Source organism: Branchiostoma floridae, chromosome 3, assembly GCF_000003815.2.
Source record: "Branchiostoma floridae strain S238N-H82 chromosome 3, Bfl_VNyyK, whole genome shotgun sequence".
Classification (NCBI taxonomy): Eukaryota; Metazoa; Chordata; class Leptocardii; order Amphioxiformes; family Branchiostomatidae; genus Branchiostoma; species Branchiostoma floridae.
In genome coordinates this window covers 1,714,459-1,730,901 of record NC_049981.1, presented here as the reverse complement: position 1 = coordinate 1,730,901, position 16,443 = coordinate 1,714,459, and the positions used below count along the sequence as shown (strand labels likewise).

At 40.9% G+C, this 16,443-nt stretch overlaps 1 protein-coding gene across 1 annotated transcript in view; it reads left to right on the top strand.

Annotated features, from left to right (window-relative positions):
• The window catches only part of LOC118411994 (talin-1-like), a 144,974-nt gene that overhangs the window by 106,663 nt on the left and 21,868 nt on the right, over positions 1-16,443 (top strand). The window contains exons 33-51 of the mRNA XM_035814545.1: positions 570-767; positions 1,719-1,858; positions 2,278-2,371; positions 3,945-4,034; positions 4,359-4,481; positions 4,959-5,102; positions 7,427-7,588; positions 8,308-8,448; positions 8,998-9,179; positions 9,651-9,783; positions 10,233-10,334; positions 11,811-11,984; positions 12,795-12,941; positions 13,460-13,564; positions 14,054-14,173; positions 14,321-14,467; positions 14,914-15,083; positions 15,585-15,768; positions 16,218-16,343. Of these exons, the coding sequence (XP_035670438.1) occupies positions 570-767; positions 1,719-1,858; positions 2,278-2,371; positions 3,945-4,034; positions 4,359-4,481; positions 4,959-5,102; positions 7,427-7,588; positions 8,308-8,448; positions 8,998-9,179; positions 9,651-9,783; positions 10,233-10,334; positions 11,811-11,984; positions 12,795-12,941; positions 13,460-13,564; positions 14,054-14,173; positions 14,321-14,467; positions 14,914-15,083; positions 15,585-15,768; positions 16,218-16,343 (2,682 nt within the window). The remainder of the gene's footprint in view (positions 1-569; positions 768-1,718; positions 1,859-2,277; positions 2,372-3,944; positions 4,035-4,358; positions 4,482-4,958; positions 5,103-7,426; positions 7,589-8,307; positions 8,449-8,997; positions 9,180-9,650; positions 9,784-10,232; positions 10,335-11,810; positions 11,985-12,794; positions 12,942-13,459; positions 13,565-14,053; positions 14,174-14,320; positions 14,468-14,913; positions 15,084-15,584; positions 15,769-16,217; positions 16,344-16,443) is intronic.

Genomic DNA, 16,443 nt, shown 5'->3' with positions numbered 1-16,443 from the left:
CTGCAGATATACAGTGGCGCGTGGCAGAAACAAGTCAGAAAAATTTTCAGAATTTTCCTGATGTCAAAAAGAAAACAACTTACGAATTGTAGATTTTGAACAGAACCAAAAGAGTTAAATTTTCTTTTGACACAACTTACTAAGCAAGACAACTTACTAAACATAATTCTGAGAAAACAATGTACCTACCTCATTTTTCAATACAAGAAAAATTCTTCGAAAGATTCGTAATTTGAAAAAAAAAAAAAAAATAAATAACTTCTTTTCAGAATGCTAGAATTATAAAAGAAAGTATGAACTCACCAAAATTGTCATGTAACTTTTTGAGTGTCCTATTACCAATCTTAGCAAACCAACCAGTCTTCAAATTTGGCATTACCGGTCTCTCTCCTCACCAAGTTTGTCATTGAAGAGATTAAGATTAAGACTGTATAATGTCTTAAAGACATCTTTCCTCTTTAGTAAGACTGGCATCTCCCACAGTTCCTATAACCCTCCTCACACGACCTCATCTGTTGCTAAGCAACCCCACCAACCAATCACCTCTCTCTCCTCCTGCTCATCTGCAGCTCCAGAAGGGCGATGTCAGTTTCCAGGAGGTGCAGACGATGCTCAGCACGGCGGCGCAGGAGCTCAACATGGCGTCCAGCGAGCTGGTGGTGGCCTCGAAGGGAACCCACGAGCAGCTGGCCCAGGCCTCGGGCAAGTTCAGCAAGGATTTCAGTCTGCTGCTGGAGGCAGGGATGCAGATGGCAGCACAGACATCGGTACGTGGAGAATCTTATAAAAACTCTTGTTACATGTACAGTACTGGTTTTGTACTCAAGGCTCGAAATACTTTTTTCTGCATACCTGCAGGTAACTTTGAAAATTACCTGCACCAGACAAATTTCTCCTGCACCACTCTGAATTTAGGAAGCATGGATCATATTAAAATTGTTTAGAAACCATTGCCATTTATTCTTTTATACCATATAGGTGGTAACGGTCAATGCAGCTAATAACAATCCATAATAACAATACACCTTAATCATAGGACATTTAATATGTGTAAAACCCAGTACATGGACCAGTGCAGGTTAGGTGCAGGTAGACACCAGAAATACCTGCACAGGTCCAATTTTACCTGCACTAACTTACATATGCAGGTGGTATTTCGAGTCCTGGTACTGGTTGTGTGTAAAGACCTTTGTTGACCATGTTCACTACTCTATCTCGAAAGAACTTCAAAGTTATCTTGTTATGCATGCTATGTGGTCTCTATGTACTGTAAATGCACTTATTAGATTCGCAGGTAGTTAATTTTGTTGTAGTGGGAAAATGGTAGTGGACATGGTAGTTCAGACAAACTCTTATTATGAAGAACGTCTCCTGTACGTGTGTCTTAAAATGTTGGTGCAGTGTTTTAGCTACATCCCACATGTACGAAATGTCATACTAGCTGTGTTTATAAGAATTTAAGTTTTGCTTCCTTCAATGTATGGTCTACCATTGGCATTATGTTAAACCTGTGAAATTATTCATCATCAGCTTTGGTCAGTATGAATCTGGAAAGGCAATTTTTAAGTTGCAAAAGTACCCTGTAGGGGACATTATAATTTCATTTTCTATATTATATAATGACTGACATATTCTTGAAGTGTAAGCAAAGAATAATTGGTGTACAGATTTGAAGATTATTCATCTTTTAAACTTTTCATTCCTTCTTTCCATCCCAGGATGAGGAGCAGCAGTCGTTGATGGTCAGTAACCTGAAGAGCATCTCCATGTCGTCCAGTAAACTCCTGTTGGCGGCCAAGTCTCTCTCAGCCGACCCCAACGCTCCCAACGCTAAGAACCAGCTGGCTTCAGCTGCAAGGTCAGCCAAACACTTGAAAGTCAAACTGTCTTAGAAAAGAAGAAGGAAAGATGTCTTAAAGTTGTATCATGTTATTAGTATAAGAAAAGATAAGATGTTTTTAGGTTGTGCATATGATGTATGTGTATAAAGATTAAAACAAGCAAACTTAAGAAGCTTTATGTTTAACAACTTAACTTTCTACCTACTGTCCTACACCTGCATTAATCAAAGATTTGTCCACCAATGGCTACAAAGAAATACATGTACATGTAACTTCTAAATGTACTTTTTCTTCAAGACATACATGTACATGTATAGTACTTTTAAAACTTATTTTAAGTACTAGTAGCTCTTTGCAAAAAGAGGGAAACATCATAAAGCCAAAATGCTTATTTCGCCCTTATCTTCACATATTTACTTGTTTGTTTGTTTCCCAGGTCGGTGACTGACAGCATCAACCAGCTGATCAACATCTGCATGCAGACTGCACCAGGACAGAAGGAGTGTGACAATGCCTTGAGGAACATTGAGGTAAGGGTGGCAACGTCTTATAGAAAGTTAAAGTACCTTGAAAGTTCTTAACATTGAGGAGAGGTACCTGGGAAAGTACCTTTTTTCCTTCTGACTACTGTTTTTTTTTTAACCTTCTTCTGTTGTCTTGCAGTACTTAACATTCTCACCCTTAGATATATCTTTATGTTTTAACACAGCTTTAACTCTTTTGCTGTTTAAAGTCTTGCTTGGTTTTCTTTTTTGGTTTGCTTATTTCTGTTGGCTTCTTTTCTCTCTTGTCCCTCTTTTCCTCTCACTCACTCCTAGACTTCTACAGTAAATGCCAAGACGGAGAAAGCAGAGACTAAGGAAGAAAACACGGAATCTGTTGTACTTGTCTTATTGACATTCTTAAAGTTTTTACCGATGGAGTCATCACTCGATGACTTCCTTTTTTCATCATTTTTTACTCCATCGCTTTCATGCCAAGTATTTTTTAGTATACCTTGAAATCTCTCTTTTACTCAAATCTTACTAACCCTTATGTTTCTTCACAAGTAGTCATCACTTGATGGCTTGTTTTTCTCTTCTAACTCTCACAATAACTTCTTTTTAGTATAAGCTCTTCTTTTGCTTCTACTTTCTTCTGTGCTGGTTTTTAGACTTTCTTTTCTTCTCTCTTTCTTCTCTCCATCTCTCTCTCTCTCCATCTCTCGCTGGCCCGTAGACGGTGACAGAAATCACGGAGGTCCATACCTCCTCGTCCTCGGTTGAGACGACGGAGACGAGGAAAGTGTCTGAGCTGAAGAAGGACATGGAGATGCACATCGTCCTGCCCCACCCTGACATCATCACTAAGAGTGTCGAAGTCTACATCTCACACTTCAACAGCCAGACAAGGGTTACTGTCACTACCCACTGCTTCAATTATCTTTTACTCCTTTATTCTCATGATTTTTACTGTCACTCTCCTTGAACTCTATCATTCTTCTTTGTAATTTTTACGTCATTTTTCTCTGGTACAGTGGAAGCACAGCACACGGCATTTGCCAGTGCATTTCGTGCAATTATCCGAATGGTGCAACAAAGCGAAGTTATGAAGCTGGACTGCACCATCACGGAATTTTGGGATTTTCATGCAATTAACAGAAGTGTGCGATTATCCTTTGTGCAATTAACTGGTTTCCACTGTATTTCGATGATGGGAGCTTGCCTTGACCCATCACAATTTTTTTCTTTTCAAAAACTCCTCAAACCTACAGAGTATACTTGTGATATTTTGATATGTGTGTCAAACCATGACTGTCAGCATTCTTGTCAAGTTTGGATTGAACGTACATGTATGTAATGCTTGTAGGATGGTTTCCAAGGCTTTTTCTCCACTTCACCATCAATGTACATGGATAATGACATACAAAAAATGTCAATGTATTGTTGACTTGGAATGTTTCACAATTGTTCTATGATTGAATTTTTTTTTTAAAGGGCCTGCTCTACCCACAACAAGTGAATGAAAGTGTCCAATATGAATGTTGTCCTTGCAATCTGGGTGCTCCCATTGCAGCTCCAGGGGTGTGGAGACTTGTTTTGATAGTGTATCTTTGTGTTTTAGGTGATGCGCAGCATGCTGGACAACCCCATGGAGCCTGTCAATGATCTGACATACTTTGACTGCCTGGAGACAGTCATGGACAAGTCTAAGGTAGGGAACTTTCTCTTAAGACATGTTTGAGAACTTAAGTTTGGTATTTATGCTAGGTAAATTTTAATTAAGTATTGTTATTGTATGGGTAATGACATGAATAGGTTTTATTTCGGCAGTGAATTTTTAACATCAAGGTAGAATGCAACACAAAGCAAACAGTGGGATAAATTCTCTAAAGGGTTAGATGTTTCAGGTACATGTAGCATCCACTATCTTTCATAAGTTAAGGAGAATGAGTCAGAAGACGTTAACCTGTATGTAAAGGAGAATCTGATTTGAGTTAAAATGAATTACTGAAAAATATTTTTATTTGTTTCTCAGACGCTGGGAGAGTCGATGAGCTCTATTACCCAGCATGCCAAGAACAGTGAGCACGAAGAGTTCGGCTCAGCCGTCACAAGAGCATCCACGGCAGTCTGCGGGCTCACAGAGGCGGCTGCTCAGGTACAGTTCGTTTCTTTTCACATACAGCAATTTTTCCTTATTACACCAGATGTTGTCGGTTGCTAAACTAGAGGATGAGCATGAAAACATATTGTGAGGAAAGGGTATTCACCTAACACTGTACGTGCAGTTTCTCACTGAATATTGAATCTGTTTGAAGCTTCGTTTTCACCTTCTGTTGCTTAGTATTTACTTTGTAATGTCCAAAAAGGGTTCACGTTCCTTTGTGAGTCAAAAATATTCTGCCACAAAACATTTAACAAAGATGTTGCATGTTGCACGTGTTATGCTGTTGAAAAAGAACAAATAGGAAACCTAAGATGATGAAATTTGCAGCCATAATGGTGTTCCATTTTTGTGTATGTCACGCAAAACCCTCAGGAGATCACGAAAATCCTGCAGGACACCTTCCGTGATTTGCTGTGAAGGCGCCACTGTACATATCTTATATTGACCTCTGACCTATTTTTCCTGCAGACCGCGTACCTTGTGGGCATTGCGGACCCGTCAAGCCAGGCCGGGCGGCAGGGGCTGGTGGACCAGTCTCAGTTTGCGCGGGCCAACCAGGCCATCCAGATGGCGTGTCAGCAGCTACTGGACCCGACAACGTCTCAGGCTCAGGTACGGGCCGGGAAGTCCAGTACTGTAACAGTAGGTTTCAATTAATGTTGGGTTTTACGCTGCAGGAATGGCCAACAGCTCGCAGCTTTCGTCCACGCCACCGCAGCAAACAGGAGAGGAACACAGGCTTGCTTCACGCCCTCTTAGTGATACAACATTAGAATACAGTATTACTACTGTAACAATAGACTAGTACCATAACAGTAGGATCCATTTAGAGGCAACCTAAGCAATATTAGCTCGAGTCAGGGTTGTAGAACTTTAATTATTGAGTCGAGATTTGGGGCACTTTTCCACGTTTAAGGCTATAGATTATAGTATATTAACATTGCTTAGGTTGCCTTTAATGTAGGTTTTACACTAGCCAACAGCTTGCAGCTTTCGTCACTGTAGCAGAGGAAAGATGTATATGTACATGTACGCTTGTAGCATATAGGAGAAGAACCTATAGCTAGGCTTGCTTCTCACCATTATAAGACAGTAGTTAAGCTTTATCAGTATTTTATTTAATACTTGAACAGTACACCAGTACTGTGACAATACAGTATTCAGTGGCTCAGCTAGCTTGCAGCTTTGATCTACATGATTGTACATCTATGCCACTGTAGCAAAGAAATGGAACTCAGGCTTGCTTCGCTGTATTGTCTTTGTATTAAGTGTCTGCTATTCCTTATCGCATTGCTATTGTAACTACGACTAAATACTGTAAATATTACTGTACGTTTTTATCTTTATAAGTCATATGTCATAAGAAATGTCATAATGTGAAGCTTCAGACAATGACAAAGGCAAAGAACATTACATCATCTAAATCCTTAGAATAGTGTACTACAAATTTAGGAAATTAGCTTATAAGTTAGGTTTGTGTGTAAAATACGTGAATCAATTAACAGGTTTGTACTTTAAGATGAAGAGTCTGTGTTAACTACACTGTTGTGCATGTGGCTCCATTTCTCACGCTTCTCCATCTCAGTCTCACAGTGTTTGTTTGTGTGTGTTTGTTTGTGTGTGACCTAACTCTCATCTCACCTCCGCTCTCACTCTCTCTCAAACTAGCGCGACCGCACTGTGCCCATCAAGGTAGGTTAGGCACCCCTCAACGCTTCTCCCTCCTCGATCGGACCCTAAAAAATTCCCACTGCACTGGCACAGCAAAAATCTTCACCTCAAGATCTCAATGCTTCTCTTTCCACTGCATGGGCCTAAGGCTTTGCACTTAAGAGCCTAGGTGTTTTACTTTTAAGGGCCCTGCTGCATTGTCCACTGCTGGGGCCAAATACTTGGCACTAATGCTTGACATTCAACAGGCCCGACACTTTTTACTGTACTGGTCCAATATTAAATTTCCCTGTAAACAGCTTTGATGATTTGCTTACCACGGTTCTTATGCTTAACACTGCATGCATACATGTGTATGTGGGCGTAAAACACTTTAAAGCTTCAAGACTTATATATGTAAGTTGTCAACAAGCCCAGCAGTACATTGCATGGCCCAATACATGTACTTCACACTGTAATGCTTACGGTAACCCTGCTTTAGCATTCTCCACGGTCATTTAAAGCCCAACATTACGATTTTTCTTTCGCTTTGCAAACAAATTGAATTGTTGCTTCACACATGCCCACCGCATGGTCCCTACTCCGAGTACATAAAGAATCATCACAAGCTGACTTTTAACCCTTCACAAGCTGAGTTCCCCCTGCACTGGCCTCTGCACTTTGCACTTGACAGCTTCAAAGCTTTACGCTGTATGGCCCTAACCTACATTGCCTCTGATGTTTCCAGTCGTTTTCAACATATTTTTAGCCAGTGTCAGTAATCTTCACAAGTTCCAGGTTGCCCCCCTCCCACCTACACCTCCAGCAACTAACCTCACTTTACTCCCATCAACAGAGCATGAACCATTCCACTTGCACCATCCTTGCTTCTTCCTAAACTTTTGTTCTTTGCATGAACGATTATCAGAAAAATGTAGACAGATTTGTTAGTATCTAGGATCAACTGTCAAGATCAAATGAAGTCAGTTTCCATATGCCATGTCAATTTGATTTCTTGGTTCTGAATCCTTAAAAATAATCCCAGATTGGAAGACTGAATGTGAAAACAGTCTGAGGGGAAAGTCTGTACCTAATGTTACACACAGTTTCAGGGAGAGACCATCGGGTTCTCCTCCCATCCCTCTGTTTCTTAAGTTTTAAATAAAAATGTCAAGAACCTACAAATTGAATTGATATGGCCATCAATAACTACATGTATTAACACACTACCACTATTCAGCTGTAGTTCTGTATGGTAACGGTTGCTATGGGTGTGTGTTCTGTAGGTTCTGTCTGCTGCCACGGTGATCGCCAAGCACACGTCCTCGCTCTGCAACATGTGCCGCGTCGCCTCCACCAAGACTTCCAACCCTGTTGCTAAGCGACACTTCGTCCAATCAGCAAAGGAGGTGGCCAACAGCACAGCCAACCTGGTCAAGAGTATAAAGGTATGGAGGTGATATTCAGAATGGGATTTCTTCAAAATGACTGAATGGTGCAGAATTCAAAAGTTTGGATGATATTAATGGTTAAGAATTGTTTCTTCCAACTTCACCTACTTTAACAGTGTTGTAGTCATCTACTTAATAAATGCAGTTGTCTAAAAGTTATGGGATGGATTTTATTCAAATATATCAAAGTAACAGGACTTTCAATAGAAATTTTAACCTGACATAAAGGCAAGGAGGTGTAGATTTGCTGAGGTGTCACTGAGTTCTGTAGTATGAATAGTTTCATCAGGTTGTTACGTCACTGGATAACAAACCTAAAGTTCTTTGGACACAACCACCTGTCAACATATCGGTGATTGTCTGTGACACCTTCCTTTAGGGCAAGAATCACTTACTGTACATCGCACTGCAGCTAGGTGTCTTCAAGAAAAAACTTTGGTAGCGTGTGGAAAACTTTGGCTTTTCCATAGTTCTTATTGTGGTGTAAATGATGGTTGGTACGTTGGTACTGGATAACAACCTAAAGTTCTTTGGACACAACTACTTGTCAACCTGTAGATGACTGTCTGTTTCCTTTCTCATGGCAATAATGACTGGCTTTACATCGCACTGCAGCTATAGGTGTCTGCAGGAAAAAACTTTGGCAGTGTGTAAAGAACTTTTAGCCTTTTCTGTAGTTCTTCTTGTGATGTTAATGAGGATTCTTTCTCCCGTAGGCGCTAGATGGAAACTTCACCGAGCAGAACCGTCAGCAGGTAGCGGAGGCGAGCAGGCCGCTGATGGAGGCAGTGGAGAACCTGACAACGTTCGCTTCAAACCCAGAGTTCGCCAGCGTGCCTGCACAGATCAGCATAGAGGTGAGGATGGACTGATTATCTTGTGTCATAACTAGAGTCCAGAAAGTATAGACTTAGCAAAGGTTGTTATGCCCTAAGGACAGACCTCATAAACAAGACGGATAAGAACTCTAAAAACTACAGAGAAGCACCAGAAGCGAAGAATGCTGGCCAGGAATGGGACATAGTAGTACCAATTCTTTTCCTCAAGTAAGGCTAATGATATAATTCTACAAGTGACCTAGACCGGACAGTTGTCAACATGGTTACTTAGTCTTTGATTACATTACCGTTACAGTATGTAGCAAATTGAAGGACAGAGCTTGAGGAGCTTAATGCCATATTATATACATATGCATAGGAATGTTACTGACTCAGAGTAAGAATAAACAGGGCAGGTAGTAGTTCATATTAGGCTTGACCATGTGTAGGTGAACACTTTGTATTTGTTTGTTTTGTTAATGTTCAAGTTTACTTTGATATTTCTTTCTAGATTCGCTTAGGAAAAATTGCTCACTCTTTTGGGTTGACAACCTGTATGCTAATTAGCCTATTTCTCTCACCATCCAGGCACGGAAGGCGCAGGAACCAATCGTCATCGCTGGTAGAACCATCATCGACAGCACCAGCTCCCTGATCACCACAGCCAAGCTGCTGGCCGTGAACCCGAAGGACCCTCCGACCTGGCAGCTCCTCGCCGGGCACTCCAAAACTGTCTCTGACTCCATCAAGAGGCTCATTGCCTCCATCAGGTGAGGGCTGTGGTTGGTCAGTTCAAATGACTTGAGGGCTGTGATTGGTCAATTCAAATCTGGTAGAGTTTTGTTTGGTTAGGAATTTCATCAGTCTATCTGGGCATTCCAAAACTGTCTCCAACTCCATCATTGCTTCCATCAAGCGAAGGCTGTATAGTTAGCTAATTCATGCAACTTGAGGAATGTAATTGGTCAGTTCAAATAACTTGGGAAATGTGATTGGTCAGTTAAAATCTAGTTTGGTTTTGATTGGTCTGGAGTTTCATCAAAAGCTTTACAGAGCACTGAAGAAATATCTCTTCCATAAAGTGAGGGCTGTGGTTGCCAGTGGCCAATTCAAATTTCAGAAGGGTTTTGATAGGTGCTTTGATTGATAAGCTCACAAAAATAAACAGGTCAAAATGATTGTGAGAATTGCTGACCAAGACTTTAATTTGCTGACCAAGACATTACCATTTTCACAAACAGGGACAAGGCGCCAGGCCAGCGCGAGTGTGACCGGGGTATCGAGGTGATTAACCAGTGTATCCGTGATGTGGACCAGGCTTCGCTGTCTGCCGTCACACAGAAACTGGAACCCAGGAACGAAGGAACTACACAGGTGAGGGAGATTTTTTTTGTTTGTTTCATTGATGAAGGTTAGGGATCTACATGTACAACTGTAGGTAATAAGATACATGCATGCAATCGTTACTGAAACAGTTTTGGTGTTTTGGGTATATAGGATCCACTATCTTTCAGCACTGACACTGAGCAAATTTGTAGCTCAGCAGGTTTGTTTCTGACCACTGCAATGCAAAGCAATGGTTTCACACAGGATGGTTGCATAAGTGAAAGGAGCAATGTAGGAAAGAATGGCAATATGTTTTTGAAACACGGCAAAATGCTTATTGATCAAGATAATAACATCGGTTTAGAAACTTTTGCTGCGAAAGTAATTTTACAGTTCAGGGGAAGAGATTCAAGTTGTTAGAATGAGTGTGGAAACGTCTTTCACAAACATCTGTTGTTCAAAAGGGACAGATTTAATGCAGTTGTGTGTCACTGCAGATTTTCCAGGAACAGATGAACAACGCTGCCCACGAGATCGGCAAGAACGTCGACGGGGTTGCGTCCGCCGCTAAGGAGAAGGCAGAGAAGCTGGGACACCAGGTGGGGATGGTTACAAAAGTCCTTACGTCGACCTTTTTCATCATTTCTTCTAGAACATCTAGGAGGGATTTACCCTATAAGTTCTTTAAAACCATCAAAATGTTAATAAGACGCCCATTTTACCTTCTACACATTTGGTTTTAAAACTTTTGAGAATGTAGACAGTTGTATTTACGATACATTCAAGCATTAGCCATGAGAATTAGAGTCTTTGACTTAAACAGAATTGTTGAGGTGTTAGAATTGTTCTTTCTTGATCGCATGTTTTGTTTATTGCTAACAAAGTCCAAAATCTGACACCTCTCACTCGTTCTCATTGAAATGTCGAAAATGGCATTTTTTTGGTCGAAAAATAAATCGGCTTTATTTTCAGTGAAAACTACCTGGTTGTTTAGGAAAATTCCTCTCTTAATCATAGCCAAAAAATGGCAACTTATTATTTTCAGTCCCATTGGTAATACATTACAGGGCAGGTAACAAACGTTACCGGTAACGTTTGTTACAACAATAGACTTTACCCTGTTTTCTTCGAAAGGACTCACCTTATTGACTACATCATTTAGGTATAAGTGGACGTCCCTAGGAACATTTTAAAAGTGGGAAGCTTTTTTACACCAGGTCAAATAGAAAGCTTAGGCAGCATCGAACATTGGTAACGTTTGTTACAGTCATTTCTGTACAACATTTTGTTAAGCAAGGTGGGATACAAATGACAGTCAACAACCCTTTCTTGTTTCTTTATAAAGCCAGAAAAACTGTACAGCGTCACAAAAACGGTCATTTCTAGTCTTATACGTGAATAATATAACCGTGGCAACCATCGTATTCATGGTGGTAACGTTTGTTACAGAATCTGGCGACAGGCATAAACCACCTCACACAGCCTCCAAGATCAGTGACAGTAAGCGATCTGACGCGATCGGTCGGAGGGCCTGGGTAGCTGGTTTCACCTACCGAACAATCATTCTGTGAACTGAATTGTTACATTTTTGGCTACTATTTGAATCCTTCGTTTCTTCTCAGGCGACAGCCATTTTTTAGGGGTTGAATCCCACCCGAGGCTATAATAACCTTCAAAGCCATGAACCAATATGAATGTTGTTGTGCATCTTTTTGCAAAACATTACAGGGGTTGTGGAAAAATGAAGGAACCAGTGATGTTGTCTACAATTTGCTCCATATCAATGCGTTAAGTCAGGCGACAGCATTTCGACATTAAAATGAGAACGAGCCCTCTGTGTTTTTTTTAATTGAGCAACTGCGCTTCCAATATAGATAATCTTGTTCAGGTTGAACATAAAACTTCATCAATTCTATGCTTGTAGCTGGCCATGGGCAGTTTTTATTGTCATGAAAAGGCCCAGAAGGTAATATTTTTCCCCTGGTTGCATAAATGAACAAACAAAACAAAAAAAAATATTGTTTTTTTGTTGTAATTTTTAATTTTCTAATATAAGGTACCATTTCTGTCCCCAGGTGACGCAGCTGTCATCGTATTTCGACCCTCTTGCGTCGGCCGCGATCAACCTCGCCTCTAAGACAATGAACTCCCAGAAGCAGGAGAACATCCTGGAGCAGACCAAGACTGTCGCTGAGTCGGCGCTACAGCTGGTCTACACTTCCAAGGAGGGAGGCGGAAACCCCAAGGTAGCAGCTTAAGAACACCTAAGTGTCAATCAAGAGTCAAGACACAACTTAATTGTTGTTACAGCAAAACAACAGGGGATGTATTGAGTGTCTTGGGACAGAATTTAGTCACATCTTCTCTGCCTAATCATCATCATTGTTTCTATAATTGATTTAAGACAAGATGTGGTATAAGAGCACTTAAAATGTCAAGAATCAATTTAAGGTCTTTTTACACCACAGGGCTCGAAATAGTACCTGCATATGCAGGTTAGTGCAGGTAAGATTGTAGCTGTGCAGGTATTTCTGGTGTCTACCTGCACCTAACCTGCACTGGTCCAAGTACTGGGTTTAATACAAAAATGTCCTATGATGTAGGTGTATATGGATTGTTATTAGCTGCTTTGACTGTTACAACCTATAAAGTATAAAAGAAAATATAGCAATGATTACTGAACAATTTTAGTATGATCCATACTTCCTAAATTCTGAGTGGTGCAGGTAGAATTTGTCTGGTGCAGGTAATTTTCAATTACCTGCACCAGTGCAGGTATGCAGATAAAAGTATTTTGAGCCCTGCACCAGTTACAGCTACACAGAAAACATGATTGTCATAAGGCAGATCTTACCTCCAAACATCAGAAAATTGTCACCTCTGTTTCTATTTTCTTGTTAGTTCTAAAGTTATCTTTTCGTATTTTACATTGTTATTCATACTGTTATAAGCATTTTACATTTTCGGCATCACTTTCCAAGACACCTAATGAGGGGATTGTTAATTTCTTAATTCTATAAGAATTGAACACAAGTTTTAAAGATGCTTTGTGTTGCCAGGCGACCCATGCCCACGCTGCTATCGATGAGGCAGCGGAGGGGATGAAGGAAGCCGTGGACGATCTGCTTAAGACCCTGGACGAGTCCGCGAGCGAAACCGGCGCCGTCTTTGGCATGGTGGATGGAATCACTAAGGCCATGAGTGATGTGAGTGGATTGACAACTTGTTTGTTTGTTTGCTTGATGGGATCACCAAGGTGAGAAGGAACTTGAATGGAAATGAATTTGTTTGATGGGAAGAATCAACTAGGGAAGGAGCAACCTAATATATAATGAAGTCATATGGCTGCAAACACAAAGCACACAAATGTTTTGTTTGTATAGAACAGCCACCAAGGTTTCTGTATTCATCGTCAAGCCCTTGTGGATGCTCAAGAGTTTCAATTTTAAGTCAATGAGACTGTCCAAGTCTGCCTGATTCCAACATCCTTCTTTAGCTTAAGGCTATAACAGAATTTTCAAGTTTCGTCGATGAAGGTCCAGGTATCTGCCAAAAAGCAGTTACTCAAGCAACTGGTTATGATTTTGGAAACAGTCAGACGTTGCAAACAACATCCATTGTTTTTCATCAGTGAGAAGTCTTGTTGGAGAGGGTTTTGATATGCAAAAGATTTTCAATTTTTTTGTTGTTGATGTAAACCAGTTTGTTCCCCTATTGTTGCCAGATGGTAGACGGTAGACTGGAGGACAAGCCTGCGGGATCGTTTGTGGACTATCAGACCAAGATGGTGAAGATTGCCAAACAGCTCGCAAGGACATCACACGATATGGTTCGTTGATTTTTCTCTTGTTACTCGTAGAAAAGATAAAAAGTGTGGCAGATGAAATATAGGAATACTGGCATAATAGTAGAACAGATACTCAGGCACCTGTTATGCTCATACACGTAATATTCAATATAGGTGTGGCAGCAACCAGTTACTCAAATCAAGTATAGAATAGATATCAACAGTAACGTCTGTTACCCATTGCTTTGACATTGCTTTGTCCCTGCTTCCTTGTCTCCCTTCATGGCGTAGCATTGCCGAACATCAGCCTTATATGCTTGTCAATGCTAGAAACTACATTGTGAAAACGCAAAAATTCGAAACATTTTTAGTTATCTTACCAACACACGAGTGTAGAGGAAAACTTCCAGAATTGCAGAAGTCACTGTGCTGATATGTTTGCAAGGTAAGAACAATTTTACGTTACTACAAGTAGTTATTAACTTAAGTTATTAACTCAATAAAAGTTAATGATGCTAACTCTCCCCACAGGTTGGTAAAGCGTCGTCGTCACCGGACGAGCTGGGCCCACAGGCCAACGCCCTGTCACATGACTTCTCCGAGCTCGCTGCGCAGAGCAAGGGTGCCATGGCAACCATCAACAGCCCTGAGGTACGTTTAGTAGGCAGCCACTTTCATATTTTCCAATAATTATTCTTTGATTATTGCTTTGTCAAATGTACTATTGGTATATGTATAATTTTCTTGACAATTGCGACATGTGTCTTTACCTTACTAATCGCTACGTGTGTGTTGCAGCTTTCGGACAGAATCCGTAACTCGGTACAGGACCTGGGGAACTCGTGTGTGGACGTGGTGAACAACGCCGGCGCCATCCAGAGCAACCCCTCCGACACATATGCTAAGAAGGACCTCATCGAAAACTCAAGAGCTGTCTCCGAAAAGGTACAAGTGGAATTTTGAAGAATGAATTGAGCCATTTTTCAATTCATTTTCTTGGTTGTTAGACTTCTTTTATCTAGAGGCAAAGATGAAAACAGAGGGATGGAAAGTAAACTCGAATCTGACTATATCCATTCCCTGAAACAGTTTATACCAAGGTACATGTACACACTTCCCCTCAGACAGCTTTCATGTTCTTCCAGTTCAGCATGTTTTTAAACCCAAGAATTTGAACCAACAATTTGAACTTGAGTCATCTTATATTAGATATACATGACATTATATGAACACTAACACAAGTATTTTTTTCCAGAATTGTAGTCTTGGTTCTGAAAAATTGAATACTAGCTTTTACAATGCTTATTCAAAAAACACTTTCATATTCTAGACTGTTCAAAAACATATGAATGCAAAATGCTTTGTGATGTTAACGCTAAAACTTGTTCCAGGTATCGTTCGTGCTGGCGTCGCTCCAGGCGGGTTCCCGCGGCACGCAGGCCTGCATCAACGCGGCTAGCACGGTCAGCGGCATCATCGGAGACCTGGACACCACCATCATGTTTGCGTCTGCGGGCACGCTCAGTCCAGAGATGGAGGATGAGGCTTTCGCCGATCACAGGTTAGAAGAGTAGTTTCCAGTTATTTGTTACTTCACCGATCCGCATTGATCGGCTTGTCTGTCTGTCTGTGTTTCTGTGATACCCAATGTATTCAACGCAGACATGCTATTCATTCTTAGCATTGCTAACTGTATTTTTCTTTGAATAAAGAGACTCTTTTTTGACAACCACAGCTTTATTTCCACTGAAGATGTTTTAGTGACTGTCTGTCTCCTTCCTCAGGGCAATTCTGATTGGAGTCTCTTTATTCAGTGACATACCAACCTGATGAAACAATTCACGGATGTATTTTTGTCTTTTGTAAAGCATACTCGTACTCAGAGACATATTTGTAAGTGTGGCAGCTATAAAAGCGTCACCTATCTCTTGGGACTTGGGCAGAACGTGTGAAAGGGGTGAAGGCTGCCATCTCTGATTGCCTGGCTTAACCAGTCGTATAAACCAGTGGCATATAATATAATCTGACACCCTTACTAATAATTCCAAATGTCTTGCTCCAGAGAGAACATTTTGAAGACAGCGAAGGCCCTTGTGGAGGACACGAAGACGCTTGTGTCAGGTGCTGCGTCGAGTCAGGAGCACCTGGCTGCAGCTGCGCAGTCGGCTGTGGACACCATCACCAAACTGGCCGATGCCGTCAAGTCAGGTGCTGCCAGTCTGGGACCACAGGATGCAGAGGCACAGGTCAGGGTTGATTGTTTGTTCGTTTGTTTGTTGTTAGTTTGTTTGTTTGTTGATGCATTTGTCTATTCATGAAAGCTCAGACTGGCTCAGTTCAGGATTTGATTTCTTTCCCTAGTTGCCTGATATTGTCCAGTAAGTTAAAATTAAGAGAAAGTAAAAAATTTTACTTACAATGTACCATAGGTTAGACTTAAAAAACAAAAACACTTGAGTGGCTGCATCTTTTGGAATTGCTTATCATCATAAATTTGATGAAGATTAGCTCAAATTTTACACCAACATGTAAAGCAGCAAGTGGTGATTTTTAGAGCTCATTTGCAAGTATTTTAGTATTATCGTACAATGATACATCATTATCAATGTAGTCATGATCAAAACTTCTGGCAGATTTTGAACTATTGCAAACAGTTGTTTTTTGTAAGTTTGGCCTTGAATGTGTTGTTTCTTAGGTCTTGTTGATAAACGCTGTGAAAGACGTGGCTGTGGCTCTTGGAGAACTGATCGAGGCGACCAAGAACGCTTCGGGCAAGCCTGTCCAGGACCCATCCATGGTGCAGCTGAAGAACTCTGCCAAGGTACGCCCTCTGTCTGGCATGAATGGTACTGCAGTGTAGATGATGTGGCCGCTTGTGATTGGTCAGTTTGGTGTGATGCAAAACGGGAAGAAATGTCGAG